This window comes from Symphalangus syndactylus, chromosome 9 (genome assembly GCF_028878055.3).
Source record: "Symphalangus syndactylus isolate Jambi chromosome 9, NHGRI_mSymSyn1-v2.1_pri, whole genome shotgun sequence".
Classification (NCBI taxonomy): Eukaryota; Metazoa; Chordata; class Mammalia; order Primates; family Hylobatidae; genus Symphalangus; species Symphalangus syndactylus.
In genome coordinates, this window is record NC_072431.2 from 35,574,751 (window position 1) to 35,602,450 (window position 27,700).

General features: G+C 39.1%; 2 protein-coding genes across 3 annotated transcripts in view; both read left to right on the forward strand.

Annotated features, from left to right (window-relative positions):
* The window catches only part of LOC129489408 (uncharacterized), a 45,776-nt gene extending 42,310 nt beyond the window's left edge, over positions 1–3,466 (forward strand). Inside the window, exon 7 of the mRNA XM_055291924.2 lies at positions 2,773–3,466. Within this exon, the coding sequence (XP_055147899.2) occupies positions 2,773–3,164 (392 nt within the window). The 3' untranslated portion in view covers positions 3,165–3,466. The remainder of the gene's footprint in view (positions 1–2,772) is intronic.
* Positions 3,467–3,716: 250 nt separating this feature from the next.
* The window catches only part of GALNT3 (polypeptide N-acetylgalactosaminyltransferase 3), a 45,544-nt gene continuing 21,560 nt past the window's right edge, over positions 3,717–27,700 (forward strand). Inside the window, exons 1-2 of one of the 2 annotated variants that reach the window (XM_055291922.1) lie at positions 3,717–3,847; positions 25,649–26,269. In XM_055291922.1, the coding sequence (XP_055147897.1) occupies positions 25,755–26,269 (515 nt within the window). In that variant the 5' untranslated portion in view covers positions 3,717–3,847; positions 25,649–25,754. Of the gene's footprint in view, positions 3,848–21,378; positions 21,422–25,648; positions 26,270–27,700 lie in introns of those variants that run through there. The other variant, XM_055291921.1, reaches the window with a different exon arrangement.

Genomic DNA, 27,700 nt, shown 5'->3' on the forward strand with positions numbered 1-27,700 from the left:
AGTCTTTGAGCCAAATCTCTGTCTGACTTGGAGATCCTCACTAAAAACTCTAGTTCCTTCATGAGGCAAAACTGTTTCTAGAGTATGTTTCAAAGCAAAGTTGTGTAACCAACAATTAAACAATTAACAAACTAAAATAGTTTAAAGTCAGGCTTAGTAACTTTACACATTTACTTATTACATTATGTATTACAATTATTTTTTATGAATTAAAATTTTGATCAGTTAAATAATTTCAGTTTCTTCATTTTTGTTGTCCCGTTAATTATTTTTGCTATATCCAGAAGGTTTCATTTATTTATTTATTTATTTATTTATTTATTTGCCCAATTCTCTTGGCACGGAGTTTATATGAATCAGAATGTAAAGAAGCCTGGAGATCATCTTGTACCACTATTTTGTTTTGTGGAAGAGAATATTTAAGCCAGATGTAAAGTAATTCGTAGGAGTGTAAGTTGTTTTGCATAGTGTCTTTTGAAATGTAGGTATGTGAAAGCTGGTAGCTATTGTTCTTAGAACTTTGTAATTCAGATTACCAGTCTAGTGTCCTTAACTGCCTTGGAGTGTTTCTCCTTACTGTTGGATAAAACCATCCTTTAGACCTGTAAATTGCTCAAGACACTAGGCGTATTTTTTTATGGTACTTGATGGGTCAATTTATTCATTTAACACATATTTATTAAGTACCTACTAAGTGCCAGGTGCTGGTCTTGGCTTTAAATGTTAACAGAAAGTATTAAGGAGTGAGTATTGTTTCAAATCCATACAAATGAGCATTTTGTGGCTAGCCGTGTGTGTTTGTGTGTGTGTGTGTGTGTGTGTGTGTTTGTGTGTGTGTATGGAATAAGTGTGTGTGTGTGTGTGTGAGAGAGAGAGAATGTTTGTTTCCTTCCTGTGTAAAATCTGCCCAGTTTTCTATCTTAACTGTCATTATATGTCAAACATATACTATTAAAATTAGCTTATTTCTGAAGCATGTCTACACTAAGGTTCCTAGGTTTTATTTTATGATGAAATGCTAATTTCTCTTTATGAAACAAATTCTTTATTTCATAATTTTGAATAGGATGGTACTTTCAAAAACCTGCATCTGATTAGATTTGGGCATTAAATATTTCAATATGTTAATATTTTTTTCTTGGGCCTGCGGCATTTTAATTTTATTGTGACATAGAAAATTTTTTATTAATATTAAGACTTTGCTTTCAGAATGCTATGAAATAGTACAAGCAATGTTGTGTAAAATAGTACAGGTGGAGCATCCCTAATCCACAGATCCAAAATCTGAAATGTTCCAAAATTCAAAACTTTTTGAGCACCAACATGACACCACAAGTTGAAAATTCCACACATAAGTACTTTACACAAACTTTGTTTCATGCATAAAATTATTTACAATGTTTTATAAAATTACCTTAAGGCTATGTGTATAAGGTGTATATGAAACATAAATGGATTTTGTGTTTAGACTTGGGTCTCATCCCCAAAATATCTCTCTCTGTCTCTCACTCTCTTTCTCTCTCTCTCTCTCTATATGACACTCAACGTGCACAAGTAATGCCACACTCAGAAAAACTGCTTCCTTCTTTAAATTGTCTGTCTCCATTGTAAAACTGACAGTCAAATTTTAGTAACTCCTGATCTTTTTTATGTTTCTTCTGTTCTTTTTGGACTTCTCATCCAGCATTTTGGTCCTGTTTGCTGGCTCTCTCTTTTAATAGGTCTACCCTAGCTTCTCTTTTTAGTTGTTATTTGACGTTACTAGTCTTGCTGTCAATGCATCTCAGTCCTTGGATTCCAGGTTGCTATTCTATATCCATCTGCTCTGTCCTGATTGTCAGTGAAAAGTGTTGCTCTTCGCCTGGTGGGACATCAAAACTCTGACAATCTTTGGCTCTTCATTCAGAGATGAGTGGTGCGTGAAAAAGGGTACAGGTTTCTTGGTTATACATTTAGGATACCTTACAAATTTTCCAAAGACTAACATTAACCTCCGGTTAGGGGTAAAGGACAAAGTGGCACAACGAGGAAGAAGAAGAAGGAGAAAGAGAAGGAGAAGAGAATTTGAGTAGTTAGTATTTTCAGTTCTGGACCTGGACCTAAGGAAAAACATTACCAAGTTAGTATATCAGTACACACAAGTCTCCTGAACTATTTTTTTGTTTGTTTGTTTTTGGAGGGAAGGGGAGCTTGGCAATTGCTTGTAGGTACTGATATTAAAATGTTGCAAATACATAAAGATTCCTTGGTGTTGCAAAATAACCATGACATGTAAAGCAAGCAAAGAACTACCTAGTTTACTAAAGTCTTAAACCCTAACTCATAGATGTCCTAGTAGAAAATAGTACTATGGATGCTAAAACCAATGTCTTAGACTAGTCAAATACTAAAGATACACTTGTTGATACTATACTAACCTGTATTTTAAACCTTATTTTTAGGTCATGCATAGCACTAATAAAACAGTAAATAAGCACCATAAGAGCATGTCAAAATGTAGGAGGAAGGCCACAACTAAACTTCATAGTAAAACCTGCCACCATGTGATTAAACACGACACCAAAAAGTTTTTAGCTAGTTTTCTATTTATATCCCTAGATATCTTTGGGATAGGGCCAAAGAAATGAGTTCGTAGAAAGGTATAAAGGCCATTTTAAGTCCTGGTTTTGGGTGTGCCAATGTTTGTTACAGCAGCAGAAGGAAGGCTGAAACAGAAAGTTGTGTCATAAATGGAACAAATACTGTTTAACAATTTTTTTGTCTTAAAAACAGCAAAACCCACCATCTTCCTGGAGTCTGCGTTGTTCCCTTCCAGAATAGATGTTGAGCTTTTAAACAAACCTACAGTAGAAGCAAGCCCTCTCCAGGAAATCCCAATCTCTTTCCAAACAGGGACAGCAAAGGTTCTCTCTGTTGTGGCTGTTTTTCCCTCTCCTCTGGGAATTGGTTTGCCTTCTGAGAGCATCCCAGGAAGGGGAGGTGCGCCCCAAATTGGCGAGGCTCTGCCAAATACCAAAGGCTCTTCTTTGGAAGAAGACTCCTCCTTTGGACGTGAGGCGCCCCTACCAGAGCGCCCGCGTACAGAAACGGAAACCACTAGCTGCGCTGAAGTGAGTCAAGTGATGAAATCAAGACTACACGGGAAGGAAGCTCACGAAACCTAACTGGTGACAGAAGCTGCTGAACCCTGCCCGAGGAAACCACATGAGCCAGCAGTTGCTGCCCTCCCGAAGTGGTCCTCGGAGGCAGCGCACCCCTTCATTTTGGCGAACCGAAGAGGAAGGGAGGAACCGTGTGGGGGAAATCTAGAACTTCTGGTTCCCCAAGGACCCAGCCGACTGTGTTCTGGCTACAAGGTGATCTCTTGTCACCAGGCCAGTGCAGGATTCCTCCAATGTAGATGGGCCGGGAGCCACAACTTGCGCGGAGCAGCAGCCTCGCCGACCGCTCAGAGAGAAGCCGCGCGACAGCCAGGCTTGGCCGGGACGGCGCCCCCACCCTGCGTGCGCGGTCCAAGGTTCTCACCTGGAGCGCTCAGGTAGGGCTGGGGCGGGGCCGGAGGCTGGCGCGCAGGCGCGGGAGCGGGGCCTCGCCCCTGTCGACGTCGCAGGCTGGAGCTCACCTGGGAGACTCCAAGTGGAAGCCGAGCCTCGGTTCTGCCTCTCCAGGCAACGCGGGAGGCCCAGCGGGAAGGCAGGCGGCGGCGGCGGAGGAGGAGCTCTACTGAGCCGCGACTGTAGCGACCGCAACCGGAGTCCCAGCCGCCGCCACCTGCACCTGGCGCCCAGCCCACGTCCAGCGCCTGCCTGGCCGCCGCTTCCCGCCACTCTGCCCTGCCCACCGCCAGGTAAGCTGGCGACAGGCGGAGGGAGACGCGGTACCCCTGGGCTGCGTTAGAGCAGGCGGGAGGACGGCCCCAGGGGTTCACGTGTTGGGGACAGGGCTACAGTCCAGATGGTCGGTTGGAGACGGTCTCGAGAGCAGTGTTTCGGTTGCCCCTGGAGAGACCCCGAAAGGGGCGCCCTGGGCCAGGGGGCAAGTGGCGCCCCGGGGGGGAGCCCAGTCACACCCTCTCGCCCACGGTGCCCCCGCCAGTCCCTATGGGGCGGCCCCTGAGGAGCTGGACCGAGACCAAAGACCTGGTGGCCCCGGACTTGCCCTTGGGAGGGTCGCAGCGTGGGGACCCTGAGAGGAAGGGCCCGGCCGGAGGCGGGCGCACTTCCACTCTGGCTAGCAGGTTGCCTGTCTCCTCCAGCCTCTCTGCCCGAGAGGACATCCCGCGACAGCGAAGGGCATGGCTTTGCCAGGCAACTTTCCCAGCCGGGGACCCCAAACAGTTCTAGGCTGCAAACCGCGGTCGCCAAGCCATTTAAACGGTTTCCGAGTGGTTTGGAAGGGGCTCTGTGGCCGGGACGCAGACAGCCCTCTCTCTCTGTTTCGACTCTGCACTTTTCCGGGTGCGCTCTCCAAGCCAGAGTTGGACCCACTTTCCTGATCAATGGAGAAGAGTTCTTTTCTTCCGTGGCGGGAAGAAATCCAACTGCCACGCACCAACCACTCACCATCTCGTTAGAGGACCTGTTGACTTAAGGACTTGTATATCGCGGCTATGGTTTGCCTGTGGCATATGAATCAAAGGTTCAAAAAAACATTGTTTCAGGATCCTGCCACGTCTAAGCTTGGGTGTGCCAGGCCCAAATTCCTTTCCCTGCCTAATTAGGCTTTTCTGAAGCCTAAGAATTGAGGGTGAAACTGGCGCTTACCTTAGACTTTTATTTCCTTCTCTTTCCAACTCATCAAAGAAGCTATTTCTGTTTTAAGAACCCCATCGAGTTACCAACATTTCCGATTCTTGAAAACGTTAACATAACTTGCTATAGAAGTTGCACTACATAATGAAGACATTTACAGTCAAATTCTATAGCTAAAAAATATTAAAGTGACAGCATTTTAATTAGAAAATCTCTGCTTGTGGGAAAATCTGTTGCTTCTTTTATTGTATATATTTTTCTTTGCGTTTGTGGCTAAAATCCATGAGGTTAAAGTCACACCCTGCCATTAGATTCTTTTTTTTAATTTAACTTTTAATATCTGAAGTCTAGCGCACATGTTACTTTCCAAGCAATTTGTACCAAGAATCTTTCTTTATATATTGCTTTAGCCAACATTTTTACGTAGAAGTTTCTGATAATAATAACAATTCCACTAGATTTGTTTTGTTCTATCTCCACACATTTTAAAAATATATTTTAAATTGCACGTTTTACTTAAAATGCCTTATGCAACATATAGTGGTTTTTTTTTTTCTTCTTCTTTTTAAGGTTAGATGGAAATCTAAAAGCCAACCACAGCATAACATGACATAATTATTAATTCAACCATGACTTTTCTACATTTCTTAAAAGACTCTCACCTGACCTCTTAATCTTGTCTCCATACAGAGAAATAAATGTGCTAAATACTGTTTAAATATGAGATATAGGAGTTGTTCCCTGAATTTTGAATATTAGTCTTCATTACTTACTGGGCAGACGTTTTCAGACTGTCTTTCCTCTTAACTTCTAGTGAGAAATGTAACATGTTTTCATTAGCTGAGTAACGGTGTGACAATCTATCTGTTAAATAGGAAAAATAATATTTTCTTAGATTAAGATAACAAAGCCTTAAAAACAATCAGGAGTATCTTCCAGCCCTGGCATTCTCAGGATCCCTTTCTCAGTTTGGAGATTCAATAGTCAAACCATCCATTTGTGAAAAATTGAAGTCAAGAGAGGTGTTCTAACTTCATTTCACTCAGAGATGGCATGATCATTCCAGTGGCTTGACTCATGACTCCTGTATCTTAACTTTTCACCACCCACATCCTCACTTATCATAAGATGTTTATCTTTTTTCTTTCATATAATTTGTAAGGCCTTTGTAGTTACAGAATAGTCCATTGCTCTTTCTTCAGCTCTGATTTACCCTCATTTCTACTTGTCCAAATGATGCCTGACTTCATGGAGACTACCCAGTGAAGGCATCATGCTCCTCTCATTGTGGAATAACATGCATATTGATGATGCCATGTCAGTTGAGATTTTTAGTTCCTTCTTGGTATTTCCAAGCCACAGTTAATTTTTTAAGTCAATGTGGATAACATTATTTAGTCTTCTGATCTTTTTATTATATTGGCTTAAAATATATTTTATGAGGCAGCTACCCAGTGCCTTTCATCCATTTGCAACACTCCAGATTTTTGGTTTCAAGCACACTTCCTTAACACTAAGTTTCTTTAAACTTTTTTTTCCTTTTACTGCAATCCTCAATAACTAATTTATTCTCTGCCTCAACTCTGTAAATTCCAGTGTGAGTGTATATAAATGAAACAAGTTTTATTAATATAAAACAGTGCTTAACCTTACAACATGGATGTTCTTTATTATTTTATTTTTAAAAATATTGGTCTAAACAATTAGACTGCTTTATGACCACGGAAGTGCTGGAGCCCACAATGTGAAAATAGCACTATTCTGTTGAATTTTTGTTTTTTTAAAGGCTGATTTTTTCTACCAGCTTTTTTTCTCTGTCTCATACATGCATACACACACACACACACACACACACACACACGTACACACCCACTCACGTGAAAGAAAATAAATTATTTCTTAAAAACTTTACTGTAATCCTAATTAAACATGTATTTTAGGGCTTGAGGCTCCAGGGCCTTGGTGCTAGATTAAATCTTTCAAATCTTAAGAACTGTATGAAACCTTGTTCATTATACATATTTTGTGTTAAATGGGTTCTCATCATGCTGTAGTGTATTTGGGAACAGGAAAAACTAGAAATATTTTTTTCTGAGGGGATTTTGATGATAAGAATTCAGTGAAATTTTGAGGAGAAACATTCTGTCCAGCTCTATTCTAAACTCTTAAAGTTTTATGACTGAGTTAGAGTTCTGGGTGGAGTCTGAAAATTTATTAGAGAAAACATAGCCAGTTTATTATTTGGTTTATATTCTGTTAATATTTAATGCTTTTCTTTTTTACTATGAAACAAGTGTAAGAGACAAATTATAGGAATTATACTCCTCCTCTCCACCAAAAGACTACATTGAGAGATTAAAATAGATCCCTAAATGATTTGTAGGAATGTAGTCTTGGAAGCTCTGATTGGATAACTAAGCCTTCCGTAGACACTTTCAATTTTAACCTGCCTTTGCATTCTTGGTGGGTGAAATATTTCTCCTAAGGAAAATATTATCATATTTAGGATTTTAGAAATGATCAGTGCCTGAATCATCTTCACATGTATTCAGTTCTCTAGTCCATCAAGTGTAAAAATATGTTTGGAATGATAGATACTTTATAGATACAAAATCCTATTGAAAAGGAAGGTATTTTCAATTACCTGTTCAATTATGCATTTTGTTAGTATCAAAATAATTCATACTATGCAATTTGGGTGAAATTTAACACAACTCATGTTCACTCAGGGGGAAAACTGAATTCAAATCAATTCCAGCAGTGGCAAGAGACAAAAGTACATTCACTTATTGCAAAGCAAAGACAAGTAGGACTCTGAATTCTAGGTCATTAGAGACTACTGACAATTGTATGACACTTCGTTGGGTCATTCTCAGAGCTGGGCTCTTATTTTTGGCACTAAAGAGAGAATATTCCCCCAAGTACACCTTTTCCCTATAATTGTTTCAGTTTCAAACTGTCCAAACTAATTTTCTTTTCTATATGATTGCCTATTGGACATCTCTAACATTTCTTCATCACTGGAGATTATATATGTTCAAACCAGAACCTTCATCTCATCAAAAAACAAACAAATGAACAAACAACCTGCTCACTTTCTGTATTCTATCTATAGATAGTAGTACATTGTACCATTTCTTATCTATAATTCAAAAATCAGCCTCTGAAAACAAAGCAAAACAAAATTTAACTCATTTGTTAGCAAAACTTGAACTCAGTTGGAGCAAAGCCTGAGTGAACTGTCAGGAGGCTATTGTGATTGTGTATCCAACTTAGTGGATTATGTCTAGCTGCAGAAATAGTGCTGTTTGATTACATAATACTGCCCAGGCCCTGCTGGGGTACACTCTTACATTGAGTATGTAAACCATATCACCTTTCTAACATCCAAAAATTCTGATTTTTTTTTTTTTTTTTTTTTTTTTTTTTATGAGACAAGGTCTCACTGTGTTGCCCAGGCTGATCTTGAACTCCTGGACTCAAGTGATCCTTCTGTGTCAACCTTCCAAGTAGCTGATACTACAGGCCGTCAAATCCTAAATTTTGAAACACATTTTGCTGCAGAGATTTGAGGGAGTGAATCATAGATGTGTACCACCATCCAGGTGCCATACCACAAATCCAGAGGTAATTTCAAACTCTTTTTCTTAGCCTCTACAACTGCTATGGTCTGAATGTTTGTGTTTTTCCAAAATTCATATGTTGAAATCAAATCCAATGTGTTGGTATTAGGAGTAGGGTCTTTGGGAGGTGGTTAGGTCATGAGGGCCTTGGCCTCGTGTGTTTTTGTAAAAGATAACGTCCTTATGGAATAGAACTGAGAAGGCTTGTTAGCCTTTTGCCCTTCCTCCATGTGAGGATACATAGGAGGCCATCTATGAGGGATGTGCCCTCGCCAGAGACTGAATCTGCCAGCAGCTTGATCTTGGACTTCCCAGCTTTCCGGCTGTGAGTGGTATATTTGTGTTGTTTAAATTACCCAGTCTAAGGTATTTTGTTATAGCATGAACTAAGACAACAACCATTAGAACACTGAATCCACTTAACATTTTATACCTTTCTCCCAGCCATAAATTCTTCTTTCACTTCTACTGCTCTAGTTTAGGGTCTTAACTTAACATCTCTTAACTAAGGTATCATAGCTGCCTCCTACCTGGTATCTCAAGAGATAGTGTTGTCATCCTCAAGTCCATCATCTGGAGGATGAGGATGATCTTTTTAGAAATGTAAATTCTCTCTCTCACTTAAAATCCTTCAACAATTTTCTGTTGCTTACAGGATAGAACCCACAGTCCTTAAAATGGTCCCATGGGATCTGACACTTGCTTAACTCTGGATTGATACTCCATAAGCTCAAATTTCATTTCCCAGGAACAGAGTTCTTGTTTTTTTTTTTTCTTGTGTGCTTTTCTTTTGCACTTCCCACTGCAGAGAGTGCCTTTCCTTCTACCTTTACCTCTATCTATAGCTCTTAATGGCTCTTAAAACTCAAATGAAGGTCTTGCCTCATTTGGGAAACTGTGTCCCCTCACCCACACCTCCACATATACCTGAGCAGGGTGAGGTGTCCTGTGTATACTTCTATTATTTGCTTGACACGATATAAATATAGTCTGCTTTTGCTCTTGTCTGTGTATACACACACACACACACCCCTTTTGGACTATTTGCAAAACATGCAAAATTTCTCTTTCCATTAAGCTTTTTGTAGAATAAAAATTTTGGAGTAGAAGTGTCACAGAAAGGGGAGAGGCATCGGCAGGCAATATAAGTCAATCTGCCTTTTTTTTTTTAGATGGTGTCTCGCTCTATTGCCCAGGCTGGAGTGCAGTGGTGTGATCTCGGGTCACTGCAAGCTCCGTCTCCTAGGTTCATGCCATTCTCCTGCCTCAGCCTCCCAAGTAGCCGGGACGACAGGTGCCTGGCTAATTTTGTTGTATTATTAATAGAGCCGGGGTTTCACCGTGTTAGCCGGGTTGGTCTTGATCTCCTGACCTGGTGAATCTCCCTCCTCGGCCTCCCAAAGTGCTGGGATTATTAGGTGTGAGCCACTGCGTCTGGCCCAATCTGCCTTTTTAATGGGAAGTAACCAAAGAAACTGGGGAGTAGTGAACTTGTTTCACTGACTTAGTCCATTTAATTTGGATTGCTGTTACTTCCATCTTATTACTTTGAATTCTATTTTATTTTGGGGCCTTTTGGTTCTGTTCCAAGATCTCGGGGTTTTATCATTTAAAAGTGAAAAGTTAACTTTGTAATTGAAATGTCTTGCAGCTTTTGCTTATACATATTCCACAATTGAGTATATTATTATTGTTGAGGAGCTTAAAGGGAGCAGCTTTTACTTAAAAAATATAATTGAGTTAGACTAGACCAAAACCCTCTCCCAAACAAAGAAAAACAAAAATAAAATGAGGCAAAAGATTTCTTGGAATTAGCAGTCCTCCTTTCATCTCTTTCTGGCTAGTCCTATGCCAAGTTCTGTAAGTTTTACCTTCTAAATGTTCCTCAAATCCATCTACTTTTATTCATTCCTATCTCTGTCATCATCTCTTGCCTGGACTTTTGCCATGGCCTCCCTGTTTGTCTATCTGAGCTCATTCTGGCTTCTTGCTTGTTGGTTCCTCACCCTGCACCCAGAGTGATCTTTTCAAAATATGTGGTTATGTTATACCCTGCATAAAGCCCTTCATGGCCCTTAAGATAAGGCAAACTCCTTAACATGCCCAAAGGCCTGGCATGATTTGGCTCCCATCAAACATATAGCACACTCATCATTGCTCCAGCTCCACCAATCTTTATATTGCTCTGTTCCTTCTGCCTCTAGGTCTTTGCAAGTGGTCTTCCTGGCCTGGAAGGCTCTTCCCTCCCCTTTTGGCCTAACTACTTAACATGCAGTCTTCAAATTCCAGTGTGAGCTCCCACTTTTTCATCACTAACTGTAACTTGGAATTTTTCAACAGTCTCACCACATCCTTCCCCCTAACTATGGTTTAGAGTGAAGACTGTAGCCTAAAGAAATAAAGTCCTATTTAGTACCTGGGAGCATTAACTTATAAAAACAAAAACAGACATTAATATATGACCCATATTTTTAAAAATAGATTTTAGTTATTAATGCCTTTATATTTTTATCAAGTAATAATAGTTTATATTTATTCTCATAATAAGTACTGGTCCTTATTTACTATTGAACACTTACATGGCAGGCATATTTTAAGCAATTTACATGAGTTTACTTGTTTAGTCTTCAAAGCAACCCTATGAGGTGCATGCTATTTTCCTCCCTATTTTAAAGATAGGGAAATTGAGAGATTAAGTAGTTTGCCTCTATTTACAAGGTTAGTGAAAGATTAGAGCTAAGACTCACTCAAGTCCAAGCAGTACAATTCCAAATCCTACACAGTTCGCCTTCTGTTTCCATGAGTTCTGTGTCCATAAATTCAAACAACCTTAGATTGAAAATATTCAGGAAAAAAGTAATGTAGTAATAAAAAATAATATAAAAAAGCACAGTATAACAACTATTTACACAATATTTACATTGAATTAGGCATTATAAGTAATCTAGAGATGATTTAATATAATTGGGATGATGTGCATAGGTTAAATCCAAATACTACATCATTTTATAAAAGTGACTTGAACATCTGCAGATGCTGGTATCCACGGGGATTATGGAACTAGTCTCCTGCAGATACCAGGACATGACTGTACATTTATCCTACTTACATGTAAATAAAATAAAATAGGGTTATTAAAAGACTTCCAACAACAATAAAAATCCAGTCAACTCTGCCCCTCCTTTCTCATCTTCCCAGTCCTGTTGCCTAAAAGCAACTACTTTCATTTATTTAAATGTTTCTTCTGGCTCTTACCTTTTCAAATAATATGCTTATTCTGCTGTTTCTTAATGTATCAATATTTGGCAATATCTACTGACTTCCCATTATGATAGATAAATATTTAGCTCTTTCATACACAGCCACCTCTACTTTCCCTACTTGACCTCCTAATATAATTCTCACATTGTTTGTTTGCATTTTAGTATTTATTTACTGTGACTACATAGATATTGTTTACTACTGAGTCAAGCAAGCATATTATGAGTAGGATTCCTTACTTGTAAAATATTTTTTTTAATCCTAGAAGTAATAATGATCTCATTTAAGAAAACACTTGGCTTAGTGTTTCCATATATCTATTGGAGTACAATTTCTATGTACTCTAACATCTTTTCAGCTTGGTTTTCCATATAGTCTAACATAACAGATTTATTGGTCCCTTACTGGAGCAATCTGTCCTCTTGTCCCCGTTTGGACTGTTGCTCTCTAGGCCTGTTCCATGGTGGTTGTTTGGAATTTCTTTTTGCTGACATCTCTGATAGAGCCTCTGTTCCTTAGATACTATGACTTTTGTTTTTTTATTCACACCTTCATTTGGATGAAACACATATCCACCACTAGCTTCCTGAAAAATGGTGCATGGAATTAAGGAATGTGAGATACTGCATGTCTAAAACTCTTTATTCTACCTTCACATATTTTCCTTTCTGTTTTATTTAATTCTTAAAAATGTGTTAGTAGTTGCAGTTGTTTGAAGTCTTTTAGAATTTGAAGTCTTTTAGAATTTCTAGAGCAGGGGTTAGCAAACTATAGTTCTTAGACCAAATTTGATCCACTACCTGTTTTTGAAAACAAAGTTTAATTTGAATGCAGCTATGATCATTCATTTACAAATTGTCTTTTTTGTACTACAACAGAATTGAATAATTGCAGTAGAGACCATATGGCCAGCAAAGCAAAAAAAAAATTGTTATCTAGTCCTTTACAAAAAGTTTGTCGACACTTTTTCTAGAGGGTAATGGAAGCTGAGAGATGGAGGAGAAGTATCCATCACATCAGCGTTGGTAAACCTGTAGAAAGGTGAATGCAAAATGGTAACAATTGAGCAAGCAATCTTCTTTGTTCCTTCACTCCCTATTCCTTAATATTCTTGGGGCCTCAAAGGAAGAATGAATGGAGAGAAATTGCCTACTGCTTGTGTGTGTTTGGACTCCTTCGAAAAAGGAATGTTTGATCAAATTAATTGAATGCAACCTGCCCATCCTCCGAATACATGCCATGAAAAGGCCCAGTAGACACTCCTTTCACTAAAGTATTAAGAAGTATATTAGTGAAGGGATTCCCTGCGTCCATGAAAAAATCTGTGGCTGCTCTCCTTTGTAGACTGTTGAAATTGGCTCTCTGATTTTACTGAAGATGATGAAATTCCATAGTAGTAAAAGCCAAGTGGCGGTAAGCCCTTATATACCAAATACAAAGTATATACATCTCCCACAATGAAAAGCTGGGACATAGAGGTATCAGAAAACATTGGCTTGCAGATGTTTTTGACCGCGGAGATAATGTATTTGGTATATGCCTAGTGGTAGCTAATGAATGAAATACGTAAGCAGTACTATAGCATCCCTTCATCTGTATAATAGGAAAATCTCTAGCTCTGGTAGCAAAAAAGTTAACTTTAGTTGCTACAGTCAAGAGTCACAGCATCTCACTCAGTTTTCAGACCTAAGTCAATTCACACTCCCAGAGCTTTTCCCCAAAGGGACCTGCAGCCATTTACCAGAGACTATGCTTTGGGGAAAAGGAAATAATCAGACCTTTCATACTAATTCCTAGGGGTACCCAAAAATATTGTGGCCAACTGTTCAAATTGGAGACTTACAGTGCTCAGGTAACAAATGGAGTCTTAGCTTCATTGTACTCATAGTGGGTCCAGGGGGTCAGCAGATCTAGCCTGTGCTTATTTCCCCAGTTCTTTAATGAATAATTGGAATAGACATACTGGGTAACTGGCAGAATCTCCATATTGACTCTCTAAACCAAGTTTGTTTAACCTGTGGCCCATGGGCCACACGTGACCCTGGATGGCTTTGAACGTGGCCCAACGCAAATTTGTAAACTGTCTTAAAACATTATGAGATTTTTTTTTGTAATTCTTTTTTTTCCCCCAGCTCATCAGCTATCGCAAGTGTTAGTGTGTTTTATGTGTGGCCCAAGACAATCCTTCTTCTTCTAATATGGCCTAGGGAAACCAAAAGATTGGACACCCCTGCTAACCCATAGAGGGAGGACCATGTGATAGGAGAGCTAAGTAGAAGACTTTAGAATTTCCCCTTTCTTCAAAGATAGTAAATCAGAAGTGATAACACATCCCTGAGGAAACTGTTAAGATTGATGTCACTATCAAAGATTTGAAATAAGGCTTGTGATGTCTATCACATCCCCATTTAGCTCACTTATTTTGCCTGGGCAGAAGTTAAATGGATCTTAGAGAATGGCTGTAGACTACCCTAAACTTAATTATTGGGTGACTCCAAATGTAGTTGCTGACCCAGATGTAATATCTTTATCAAACCACATAGCCCCTGGCATTTGGTATGTAGCTATTGACTGCCAATTTACAAGGACCACCAAAAACAATTTGTTTTTATCTAGCAGGGCTAACAATATGGCTTCACAGTCTTGCCTCAGGGCTAGATCAATTCTTAATCTTAGTCACTGTAACATTTCACAAACCATCACACTGATCCACTACATTGATGATATTATGCTGATTTTCTCTGATGAGAAGAAAGTTGCAAATACTTTCGATATCCTTGTAGAGCATATAAGAATTAGAGGGTGATAAATCATCCCCACAAAAATTCAGCGAAATTTCTGGGCATTCAGTAGCCACTATGCTCGATCGGCTTTTTTTTTTTTTTCTTTTTTGAGAGGGAGTCTCATTCTGTTGCCCAGGTTGGAACGCAGTGGTGGGATCTGGGGTCGCTGCAACCTCCGTCTCTGGGGCTCAAGCAATCCTCTCACCTCAGCCTCTTGAGTAACTGGAACCATAGGTGAGCTCCACCACACCCGGCTAATTTTTGTATTTTTTTTTTTTTTTTTCTTTTTTGTAGAGATGGGGTTTTGCCATATTACCCAGGCTGGTCTTGCACTCCTGGGCTCAAGCAATTCGCCTACCTCAGCCTCCCAAAGTGCTGTAATTACAGGCATGAGCCACTGCACCCAGCCTCAATAGTCACGTTTGAATTTGGGGGCAACATTTAAAACATTTGAATATGCTACCTCAACCTGTTTACAGAGTAACTCATAAGGCTGCCAGTTTTTAATGATGATCAAAGTAGGAGAAGGCTCTGCAGCAAGCCCAACAGTACAGGCTATACTACCACTTAGCTTTATGATCTAGCAAACTCAATGACTCTCTTAGTATCTGTGCCAAAGAGGAATGCTCTATGGAGCCTCTAGAAAGTGCCAATAGCAGAATCACAATGCAGACATCTAGGATTTTGAAATAAATAGTTTTTTCAGATAACTGTTTACTTTTTGATAAACAGTTTCTGACTTGCTACTAGGTAGATATTGAATGCATAATTATGCAGTGTCGGGTTTTCATGTGGACCAAGTTTCCCATCATTATCTGGGTAAAATCTTACCTGTCTTGCCATAAGGTTGGCGATGTACAACAGCAATATATCATTGAGTGGAAATAGTACATGAGACAGAACTAGAGCAGACCTGGATAGTACAAATAAGTTGCATGAACCAAGGACTCAGACTTCTTTGGTAGCAACTCTAATGGCATTGCCTCGTCTCCTTCAACTCATGCCTTTGGCTTCTTAGCGATTCCCTTAGTCCAGTTGTTAGAAGAAAAAAACAAAAAACCTCAAACCTGATTTGCAGATGAATCTGAACAATACACTAGTATTGCCCAATATTAGACTGTATAGCACTACAGCCCTACCCATGAGTAACTGTGAATAATACTGGATAAGGAAAATTCTTTTTGTAGGCAGAGATTTGAACAGTAAATATGGTTGTCCGCTATGTTGGGAATGAGACATGCCTAGAAATACAGATCTATATTGGTTGTTGATGGGTAGTTGTTAATGGTTTTTATGGTCAGAGTTGGAAGGAACAGGATTGGAAGATTGGTGACAAGGTAGTTAGTTTGAGGAAGAGGTATGTGAATGAACCTTTCAAAATGAAAAGATCTTGAAAAAATTTGTATCCCCTCTGAGTGCCCACAAAAACACATCCATTGCAGAGGAGGCTCTTAATAATCAAGTAGACAAAATGACACATTCTGCATGTCAGTCAGCCTCTCTCTCCAGCTGTCTCAGTGGTGCCTGTCTCCGTGGGCCCATAAACAGGGGTCTTGGTGGCAAGACTGGAGCTGTGTATGCATGGGCTCAGCAACATGGCTTCCCCTTTGTAAAGTTGACTGGGATAGTGCTGCTGCTGAGTTGCTAATCTGCAGAGTCCAACATTGAGCCCCTGTGGGGATCAGCCAGCCTCTGGGTGGCAGGTTCATTACACTGGATTTCTTCCTTCATTGATGGGGCAGAGACTTCTCCTCACTAGAATAGACAAGTATTCTAGATATGGATTTGCCCTTCCTTGACATCACCAACATCTGTGGACTCCTAGAATGCTTAAGGGCATGATGAATACAGAGTAGTAGTTAGTGTAAGAAAGAAGCCATAGATATTCATTATGGCCTCAAGGCCAATTAGATAAGTGAGGATTATCGTAGGTTTGCATATTTTTTCTTTAAAAATTTTTTCAATCAGCTTTCTTAGGTTCAATGCACATTTTTTCTTTGCCTCTTATATCTAGGTGTTTTTTTGTATATATTAACAATTTTCTTCTCTCTCACTTTCATTTTAAAAAACGTTAAATAGAAGCCGTTGGAAATAAACTTTCCAATTTAGGTAACAGAATATTTAGTGGGACTGTGACAGAATTTAAGGAGTAACTCAGAGTCACAGCAATAACTACAATAACTGTTAGGACTCTATGTCTCTCATTTTTGAGGAGATAGAACTTCTTCACTTATAAAGAAGGACAGTTAGACTTTGTTAGGTGAAATATGGAATTGTGTTGTTATTGTACAGGAGTTTCAGTGTGTGGGAGAGGGTGCATGTGGAAGCTGAGTAGTCAAAAGTGTAGACTTTGCTGCTTATCAGTTTACTGTCTCTTAGTTCCAAATTTACTGTATTAGCCTGCTCTGTAATAATGGAGCTGGGCCTTGTAAATTTCTTTTTTGCTGGCTCATACAGTGTTAAGCCTTGTCAGTAGAGGGCACTGGAGGGACACTGAAGTGGCTGAGGCTTCTCTTTCTGGTTTCTGTGATGCTAACTGGCTAAGCTCCTTTTGAGCATAGTTTTCCTCCACTGCTCACTCCCCAATACGATTTTCTCCAGTACTAGGTATCTACAGAACACAGCTTTTTCTAGAGTTGGTGTCCCACACACACTGCACTTTCTTTAGAGCTTGATTTGGGCAGCAGTGGTGTACCCTTGAGCCACATACACCATGGACCTGCTCTATCACCCAAGTCACTGCTCCCCAAACTCTCTCCTCAGATCCACACATGCCCAACTCAGGGCCCCACAAGACTGGGTGTCTAGGGAGCCAGCTACCCAACCTTTGTCCCGGGCAGCCAGCCCCGAGCCATTGTTGCCTGTGTGGCACATGAAAGTGCACTAAACTCCTGCAGGGGACAACCTCTGTGATTCCAGATTCCCTCAGCAGCCAGCAGTTTTCCTCAGCACCTAGCTAATTCTAGGGTTCTGTCCCCCGGCTGTGAATGGCTCTCCTGGAACTTCAGGAGCAGATTTCTGGTAAGTCCCATGAATGAAGTACTTCTATGACTTTTTACCAGGTAGTCAAAGCTAGGGCATCTCCATGGACATCTCTGGATCTCAGCCCTGGTGAGAGGAGAGCCCTTCCTTGAACACTTATTTCAGCCCTAGGGGGAGTGGTTGCCCCTTACACTGTATTTACAACTCCTGTATTCTTTAGAATTCTCCTTAACTCCCACTAGGCAATTTCCTGTTACTCCAATCCTCTTTTAATACCAGATTGTATTAAACTCTCTCTGTTCAAATTAGCATGTGGTTTCTATCTCCTTACTAATCCAAAAGCCACCAACCATGTTTACAAGGTAAATAGATGGACAAATGTTTTAAAATGCAGTGCCTCTGCCTGGTGGGGAGGGAATACCAGTTACATGAATGATCTCTGGATCCACCTAAATCACTCCTCAGAATTCCTCTACTCCGTAGTATGCCATAAGTAATCAATGCGTATCTTTCATACGTAATGTAAAAGTCATTCACAGGTGCAGATGTGGCAGGAAAGAGCATGTGAGCCCCTGAGGCCCCTGAGTTTGTGATTCCCTTGACAGATAATATAGTATCATAATTACTTGTTTGTGTCAAACTGTCAAGGTAGAGTTGGCTAGCTCACAAATCAAGATTCTGTCAGCAACCTTTCACATTCAGAGATGACGATGATGTCTATCTGACCAGGGGTAGCTGAGAAGTTGGATGTCTGACTCTGTCCTTCTCAGTATTGAATGAAACCTGTGCCTCACGGTTGCTGATGGTGAACTCTGTCACTGAGCTTTTTGTCTCACAACCTGCAGATATCTTTGTTCAGAAAGCTGTTCTTAGTTTATAACAATTGCAAGTAGTTTAGTTTTCCACTGGTGGCATTGCCCAGCCACCCAGAGTAACTCTACTTTGCCTTTAGCTGAGATCTGCTGCCCCCTCTGAGACAGAATGTGGCTGTCTCCATGCAGTTTGCTTTGCATCAGTGTTTGTCTCTTGTCATACATCCACATGCTGCTTCCTGCTCAGAAGAAATGCTGCCAAGGATGTAAACGTGAACTTAAACATAATCAAAACTAACAAACCACAGCAGCAAAACACCATGAGATTTGACCCACCAATAAATGCAAGCAGAAATGACTTTCTGCCACTCCTTTGTTCCCTAACACTTTAACCAGTAGATGAGGGACACGTAATAAAACTTCTACCCAAACACTTAAAGGTTTATTATCAGGGCAAGGTCTTTAAATTTTGTTTTTGTTTGTTTTGTTTTGAATTCAGTTAGGAAATACAGGTGATAGATAATGTGTGGCAAAGATCCAATGAGTTTTATAATAATTCACAATAGTGTACTTTTCTTAATCTATAATCTATATTAGGATATTGGGATGTAATTTTGTGTTTTTTCTGCTTAGTGTGGTTACCCCTAACTCTTTACAGCATGCTTTAACTCATTAGTAAGGAAGTTTTATATACCAAATTAGACATCATGGCAATTAAATTAATTAGGAACCAGACTTTAAACCTCTGGAGTTGTAATGGTTTGCTGTCACAAACATGGAAACAAGAAGTGAGAGGAACCACTATCTTATTTCATTAAATGTCACTTTCATGTAAAATTATAATGTTCTGCTTTCCACTACTTCAGAAAATTGCTTCAGTTGGAATTTTTAGGTTAAATGAACAACTAATATTTCTTCAACCTATGCTTCTCCACCTAGAGGGACAATCATGATGGATCTTACCTTGATATTTTCCCTTCTCAATTTGTGTTTAAACAAGATCCCCAGGTGATTCATAGTCACTTTAAAGTTTGAGAAGCTGTAGTCCAGATAACTGGAAGATACCACTTTTTAGTTAGATTATTTTAAATTTGTAAGATTTCAGATGGAAGCATATTTTTACCCCTGAGAATAATCCATTGATTTTAACACAGTGAGTGTCACAACCAGTTAAAATTGTGTATATTGCTTTAGCTTTTCACTTTATGAATATTTTTATTAATGACTTTTTACAATGGCTACATATATACCAGGTTACAGATTAATAACTTTTTAAAACCAGGTCTCTGAATTTCACTCTTAGGAATTCATAAGAATTTAGAATTTAGAAGATCTCTGAATTTTTCTTTTTTTTTTTTTTTTTTAGTTTTTAAAAACTATTTTATGATTTTTGACTTTTCCTCTGTGAATCTGATCTTTGCTAATTAGCAAATAGCCATCTTGGATAGGTGTGTTTAAAGGTTTTAGAAAGAGTACAAGAAGAACAAACCCTTTATCTGCTAATCATTTCTAATGTGCAAATATGACATGTTATATCCTGAGTTTGCTGTTGTGCTGGTTTTTTTCTTATCAATTCTCAAACTTCTGAGTCCAACTGGAAGTTGACTGTAGGAGAGATTTGTTTTGTTTCGTGAGCTGTTTTTACATAGGGCTTCCAATTTGGCGGGTAGTACTGACAAGGAACATGGCATTATTCCCAGAAAAAGGAATTAAAAATCCTGGTTTCATTTTACTCATTCATTTATTGTGTATCTTTTGGCTTATGTCTTTTATTGTTCAGGTATCAATTTTCCCATTTTTGTGATTGGAATAAAATATTTATAAAATGATTTTACAGAATCATAATTTGCAGTAAAACCTCAGTGCCTCATTTATATCAGCAGAAGTCCCTGAGTCTTTTTGGAAAACTGTGGGTCATTCTTGCTTTGGATTTTATTGTATATCTCCATGTCTAAATAACTTCTATTATTTACATCAAGAATCTATTTTGAAACACCCGTCTTTGGCGTATTAGAAATTAGTAATATGGTTGCCTTTGGACAGATACAACCCTTATCAGATGCTAGCTTTGATTTGCCCAAAGTCTTGTGATCTAGACAAGTAATTCTTTAACCCTTGCTGCTTGTTAGTATTATCTGGAGAGCTTAAAGTAACAACAAAAGCAGAGTATATGCCCTGCCCCCACACCAATTAAATCAGAGGTGAAGCCTAAGGCACTTTATTTTTTAAGAGCTTTTCACTAATGTATATCCAGAATTGAAGACAGCTGATGGAGATGCTTGGTGTTGAGTGTCATTCAGCATTAATGGAAGCCTCATATTGCACATTAACAGCAAAGTACAGAAAAGTCATAATGAAAATCCCATGGATGTTGGAATCTTTAAGTGATCAGGGTTGATAAGAGAAGATTAATCCCTTCAGATATAGTCTGAAAAGATCAAAACATCATCTTCCTACTTCTAGGCTCTGCCTCTGTAAGGTTCTCAACCTCTTAATCTTCCATTTTAAGATCTACAACCTTATTTTCAATCTTTATTACTGAAAAGGTGCTTTGAAAAGTTTTAAAAAATCATTTATTTGTAAAATTTACCCAATGATAGGAAGCTATTTGTAGTTTTTATGGTTTTTCCTCAGTTTTTTTTTCTTATCACCTTTTATTTAGGATATCGGTTCTTGACTCTTAAACATTTTATTTTAGATAATTTCAATTAAAAGCTCAGGATTTTACATTGAACTTGAGTTTGAACACAGTTAGAAAAATGCTGGTCTTAAACTGAACTGGCATGGCCAAGCCACTTAATCTCTTTGACTCTTCATATCTGTCAGTAAAATTGGAATAACAAAGGCTAGGCGCAGTAGCTCATGGCTGTAATCCCAGCACTTTGGGAGGCTGACACAGGAGGATCCCTTGAGTTTGGGAGTTCAAGATCAAGATCAGCCTGGCTGGGCAGCATAGGGAGACCTCATCTCTACAAAAAAAAAAAAAAAGAAAAGAAAAGAAAAAAAAAAAAGAAGAAGAAGACTTCACAATATTGCTGGGAGAATGAAAACTTATGTGTTAAATGTTATTTAATACCAGGGACCTAGTCAACATTTAACACAAGTTAAGTATTGTTTTTATTGTTGTTTCTGATGAAATCTTGGTCTTCTTTCTTCCTTTTTCCAGTCAACAAATTTTTCTGGGTGCCTACTATGTTACCAACATTATGGTAAGTGCCAGAAAAACAGCCATGAATAAGATGCTATCCATATCTCTTATGAGCTTTCCTTGACTCCTTTATCAGAAGCATCCCAAACTAAAACCTACTAATTGAATGGGTCTTAACATAGATACACATGCACTCACAGTGATAGGATTACTGTCCTTCTGATGAACAATTCCTCTAGTTTATGATTTATTCTAAAAAGAACTATCTTCTATCTGCATCATTAATTCTATCCTTCTTTTCAATTCCCACCCTATCCACAAGTATGATTTCTGACATAAAATGTTTTGGGAAAACTATCACTACTGTAGAAGAATCTAGTTCTGTCATATCCTCCTATTCTGTGCTTTCTCTGAACTCTTTTTCCATGTTCTGTCAAAATAGGGAGTCCAGCTCAATTCTTCTCAAATTCCTAATTTAGCCTACTTCTAGCTACAGAAAAATTGAGTGTCACTCGATAGCACTGGGGAAGGGGATTTTTGATAGTCCTCTCAGGAACAGAAAGGAGGTGAACACAGGTTGATGAATATCTACTTTTGTCAAGATACAGTTAGAGGGGATGAGGTTGTAGTTCGTCAACTGGGAACCACTTTCCTATGAGACCCCAACATTTTGACCATTCTTATCTTCCTGGAACCCCATAGATGAGGTTGCTGCCCTTTTATTCTGGAAGTGCCCTGAATCCTAAGCCTTAGGATCTTGAAGGCATGACTACAACTACTCTCTCTGCCAAGGTTCTCTTCTCATTTTTCACTAAAGCCCATTAGGCCAGGTCTAATGAAGTTAAGTTTTAAAGGTGAACCAACTGTTGCACATTTAACATCTCTCAAGTGTGAGATAAGATTGTAAAATTACCTCCACTTGACATGGATAATTTATCTGTGTTTTCATTTGTCTTTTTTTTTTTTTTTTTTTTTTTTACCACCCCTCCATAGGATTGGAAAAATTGGACTTTCCAGTCAGTCTCTTTTTTTCTACTTTTAAATGTAGGTATTTCTCTATCCTCTTTGTTTTACATTACATTTACTCCAAGACGGACTCAAATTTTCGTCTCCGCTGCAGAGCTTTTTCCTAATTTCCAGTCCCATATATCTTTTTGCTCTTGGAAACTCACTTTGGAATTTCCATTAGCATATTACATTTGCTATGTCCAAAACTGAACAAATTATCTCCTTAATTCCTACCCTGAATCTATCCTTCTTCCTGTGTTTCTTGCCTTTGTTAATGTTACCACTTTACTCATTTGTATTAGTTTGTTCTCGTGCTGCTAATAAAGACTTACCAGAGACTGGATAATTTATAAAGAAAAAGAGGTTTAATGGACTCACAATTTAACATGGCTGGGGAGACCTCACAATAATGGCAGAAGGTGAAAGAAGAGCAAAGGCACGTCTTACATGATGGCAGGCAAGAGAACATGTGCAGGGGAACTCTCATTTATAAAACGATCAGGTCTCGTGAGACTTATCCACGACCATGAAAAACAGTATGGGGGAAACCACCCCCATGAGTCATTGTCTCCATCTGCCCCTGCCCTTGACACATGGGGATTATTATAATTTAAGGTGAGAGCTGGGTGGGGACACAGCCAAACCATATCACCATTCACCTCCCATTCTTCCCTTTCTCTCACCAAGTCCTATTGTTTGATTCCACTTCCTGGACTCTCTTGAAATCATTCCACTCCATCCTTTGACCCCTCTCATCTCATTAATATCCATCACCTTTACTGGGGTTGAAAAACTTGTGATTTTTCTAAAACATAAATTTGATTGTGGTCTTTTCTTAAAAACAGTCCTCTCCATTCCATCTATTTTGGAAAAAATTAGTAATTTCCAAATTCACTGAAAGATGCCCAAGGGTTTTTACGAACTGATCTTTAACTGACCTTCGAGCCACATCAGTTGTCATTCTCTCCCTGTGCCTTCCACTTATGTTGTACTCAAGGACTGACCATGCCTTTTCTTGCTTTTATGGTTTTGCATCTGACATTCCCTCTCTATTTTCCCTCCTGTCTCCCTGCCTAAAATGTACTTGTATTTCAAGATTTTGCTCAACAGCGTCATCTCTAGGAAACTTTCCTTAACATTTCTCCTGACCTTCTACATTGTTTTCCCTTTTTTTTTTTTTTTTTTTTTTGAGACAGAGTCTTGTCCTGCTACCCAGGCTGGAGTGCAGTGGCACAATCATAGCCCAATGCAGCCTTAACCTCTTGAGCTCAAGCCATCCTCCCACCTCAGCCACCTGAGTAGCTGGGACTACAGGCATGCACCACCACATTTGACTAATTTTTGTATTTTTTTGTAGGATGGGGTCTCGCTATGCTGCCCAGGCTGGTCTCGAACTCCTGGTCTCAAGTGATCCTCTGGCCTCAGCTTCCTAAAGTGTTGGGATTATAGGCATGAGCCACTGTTCCAAGCCTGTGTACCTTTCTTAGTCTCGTGTCATAGCACATATCACACTGCTTTGTGACTGTCCTCTGGCTTCCTATATTTCAATTCTGCTTCTTGAAGGTAAGGGCTATCTTTAATTTCTTAACCACAGCCTAGCACAGCATTTGACACATAATTAATTACACAACTGTCATAGTGTGGTTCTATAACTTCTTATATTCTTTTCAAAACCTTAAGAGGTCATTTCATTTTTTACCTGAAGTTCTTAAAGCAACCAAACCTCAGAAAGATTGGAATCTCACTTTTATGAGCAATATATGTCAGAATTGGGGTTATCTTTTGGAGCAGAAGTATCCACTCCATACTGAAAAGAATATAGAGCACTCCAATTAGAAAGAGTATATAGCACTAAGTTCTGCCTATTTTGTTTATTCAGCTTAAAATTTCCTACCAAAAGCCAGAGAATCCATCTTAGAACCTGGTTTTCTTATTTTAAATTTAGGGAGAACTTTGGAAGAGAAGTTAAAGAAGGTGTCAAAAGTTAATTTTCATTGCTATAAATGATATTTTCTTTAAAATATGTTTAGACCTTAGGAAGAACAGGCATTTTCCCTCCCTTTTGTCCCTGCAAATTTCTTAACTGGCTATCACGGCTCATAGTATGTAATCATTACCTGAAAAGTACTATTTTTCTTTTCCTTTGCTCTTGTTGTCCCATATTAGGGTTTAATAAACTTGCTGTCCTGTTCTTAGGGTCAATTGCAAGCGATATTTTATCAAACCAAATTCTGCTTTTTTAACTTTATGACTTCTTTTTTTTTTTTTTTTTTTTTTTTTTGAGACGGAGTCTTTCTCTGTCTCCCATGCTGGAGTGCAGTGGCGCGATCTTGGCTCACTGCAAGCTCCGCCTCCCGGGTTCATGCCATTCTCCTGCCTCAGCCTCCCGAGTAGCTGGGACTACAGGCGCCTGCCAACACGCCCGGCTAATTTTTTGTATTTTTAGTAGAGACAGGCTTTCACTATGTTAGCCAGGATGGTCTCAATCTCCTGACCTCGTGATCCACCCGCCTCGGCCTCCCAAAGTGCTGGGATTACAGGTTTGAGCCACCACACCCGGCCAACTTTATGACTTCTATAGGCTCCCTACAGACACTTCAAGTAAAGCTAATGAATTCTCTTTTTACTATTAGATCTTGTATTTCTGTGAGCTATTAAAACTAGCTGTTATATAACAACAAATTAAATGCTGTTGATTTTCTTGTTTTTAGGGGTTCCTTCAGGATTCACAAGTACTATTGAGTTGGAAAATCTGGGAGAATGATAGTTATTGATGAAACTGCTCTATTATCGTTCATTAAGCTGGAGTAGATCACAGTTTGAGGGTAAACTACATAAAATGAAGGCCACTATTTTAGATGGATGCCTGATAGTACTTATCAGTATACCCTTGCTTCCTTATGGAGCTCTCTTTTTTGTAATTTATTTAATGAGGTCCTTTGATTCCTTGGTTATCAAGTGAAGATATTCTTTTTTAACTCAAAATATATTTATAAAATTAATTTATACATAGTATATAGTGGATATTAGAGTTTAAAAAGAATGTATTTTTTAATGGAGTGGAATATCAATATTTTTGCAACCCCAATAAATTGTAGTAAATTGTAACAATTATTTTCTTCCGAAAGTGTAATTTTCTTGAGGACAAGATATCTTTGTATTCTCATTAACCATAAGAGTACATTGGTAGCTTATGTTCAGTTGTTGGTTAAATGAATGAATTGAGCCATGCCTGTAGGACTGAATAGCTACTAATACCATCTATCATTTCTGTTTATAGGTACTACCATTTAAAGGTACCTTCTTCTCAGCAAATCTATGATAAAAAAATATAAGTAACAGGAGAAGAAATAACTGTTGTCAAGTGACAAGCTTTTAATGTCAGAATGGCTCACCTAAAGCGACTAGTAAAATTACACTTTAAAAGACATTACCATAAAAAGTTCTGGAAGCTTGGTGCAGTAATTTTTTTCTTTATAATAGTTTTGGTTTTAATGCAAAGAGAAGTAAGTGTTCAATATTCCAAAGAGGAATCAAGGATGGAAAGAAACATGAAAAACAAAAACAAGATGTTGGATTTAATGCTAGAAGCTGTAAACAATATTAAGGATGCAATGCCAAAAATGCAAATAGGAGCACCTGTCAGGCAAAACATTGATGCTGGTGAGAGACCTTGTTTGCAAGGATATTATACAGCAGCAGAATTGAAGCCTGTCCTTGACCGTCCACCTCAGGATTCAAATGCACCTGGTGCTTCTGGTAAAGCATTCAAGACAACCAATTTAAGTGCTGAAGAGCAAAAGGAAAAGGAACGTGGGGAAGCTAAACACTGCTTTAATGCTTTCGCAAGTGACAGGATTTCTTTGCACCGAGATCTTGGACCAGACACTCGACCTCCTGAGTATGTTGAAGAATATTTGTTGTTTATTCTTTATCACCAGGCTTTGCAGGGGAGAGAGGGGTGAACTAAGGAAGTTACCTGTTTTTTAGCTACTCTAAGGCAGAAAATCAGCAAATACTGTTTATTTAACCTGTTGTATTTATTTTTTGCTTATAATGATTGAGGCTACATATCCCTATTTATGCTTGGTGCGGCAGTGCAGATATGAAAAGTTATTAGCTTGGAAATTAGAAAACTGAATTCTAGATCTGACTGCTATCCACAAGGAAATCCTTTATTCCTAAATACTGTGGTTTTCTCATCTATTTAGGGGGAATTATTGGACAATTTTTATAGGAAGTAGAAGGTAGAGGAATTGTTTTCATTTCTCTGTGTATTTCTTTAGAATAAAAATGTTTAAAAATATGCCAAGATTTTGGAACTGTTGGATAATATTTTATATATGTGTAAACCAATTCACAGACTTTGTGATTACTTTGACTCAAAGTTTTTGAGTACCTAATTATATTTCAGAATGCCCTATTTTTTGTAAACAATCCCGAGTAGCTGGGATTACAGGCGCCCGCCACCACAGCTGGCTAATTTTTTGTATTTTTAGTAGAAACAGGGTTTCACCATGTTGCCCAGGCTGGTCTTGAACTCCTGACCTCAGGTGATCCGCCTGCCTCGGCCTCCCAAAGTGCTGGGAGTACAGGCATGAGCCATTGCGCCCAGCCCACCGTCAGCAGATTATTTATTATTATTATTATTATTATTATTATTATTATTATTTTGAGATGGAGTCTTTCTCTTTCACTGAGGCTGGAGTGCAGTGGTGTGATCTCGGCTCACTGCAACCTCTGCCTCCCGGGTTCAAGCGATTCTCCAGTGTCATGCTCCAGAGTAGCTGGGACTACAGGCATGTGGCACCACGTCCGGCTAATTTTTGTATTTTTAATAGAGACGGGATTTCACCATGTTGGCCAGGCTGGTCTCGAACTCCTGATCTCAAGTGATCCGCCCACCTCAGCCTCCCAAAGTGCTGGGATTACAGGCATGAGCCACTGCACCCAGCCCCTCAGTAGATTTTTAAGTGTACAAGATAGGCCAGGTTCGGTGGCTCACACCTGTAATCCCAGCACTTTGGGGGGCCGAGGAGGGCAGATAACCTGATGTCAGGAGTTTGAGAGCAGCCTGGCCAATATGGTGAAACCCCGTCTCTATTAAAAATACAAAAATTAGCCAGACAGGGTGCCGTGTGCCTGTAGTCCCAGCTACTCGGGAGCCTGACGCTGGAGAATTGCTTGAACCTGGGGGGTGGAGGTTGAAGTGAGTGGAGATCCATGCCATTGCACCCCAGCCTGGGTGACGAGAACGAAACTCCATCTCCAAAAAACAAACAAAAAAAGAGTACAAGATAAACAAACCGGAAGCAAACAATGCCTATGTATT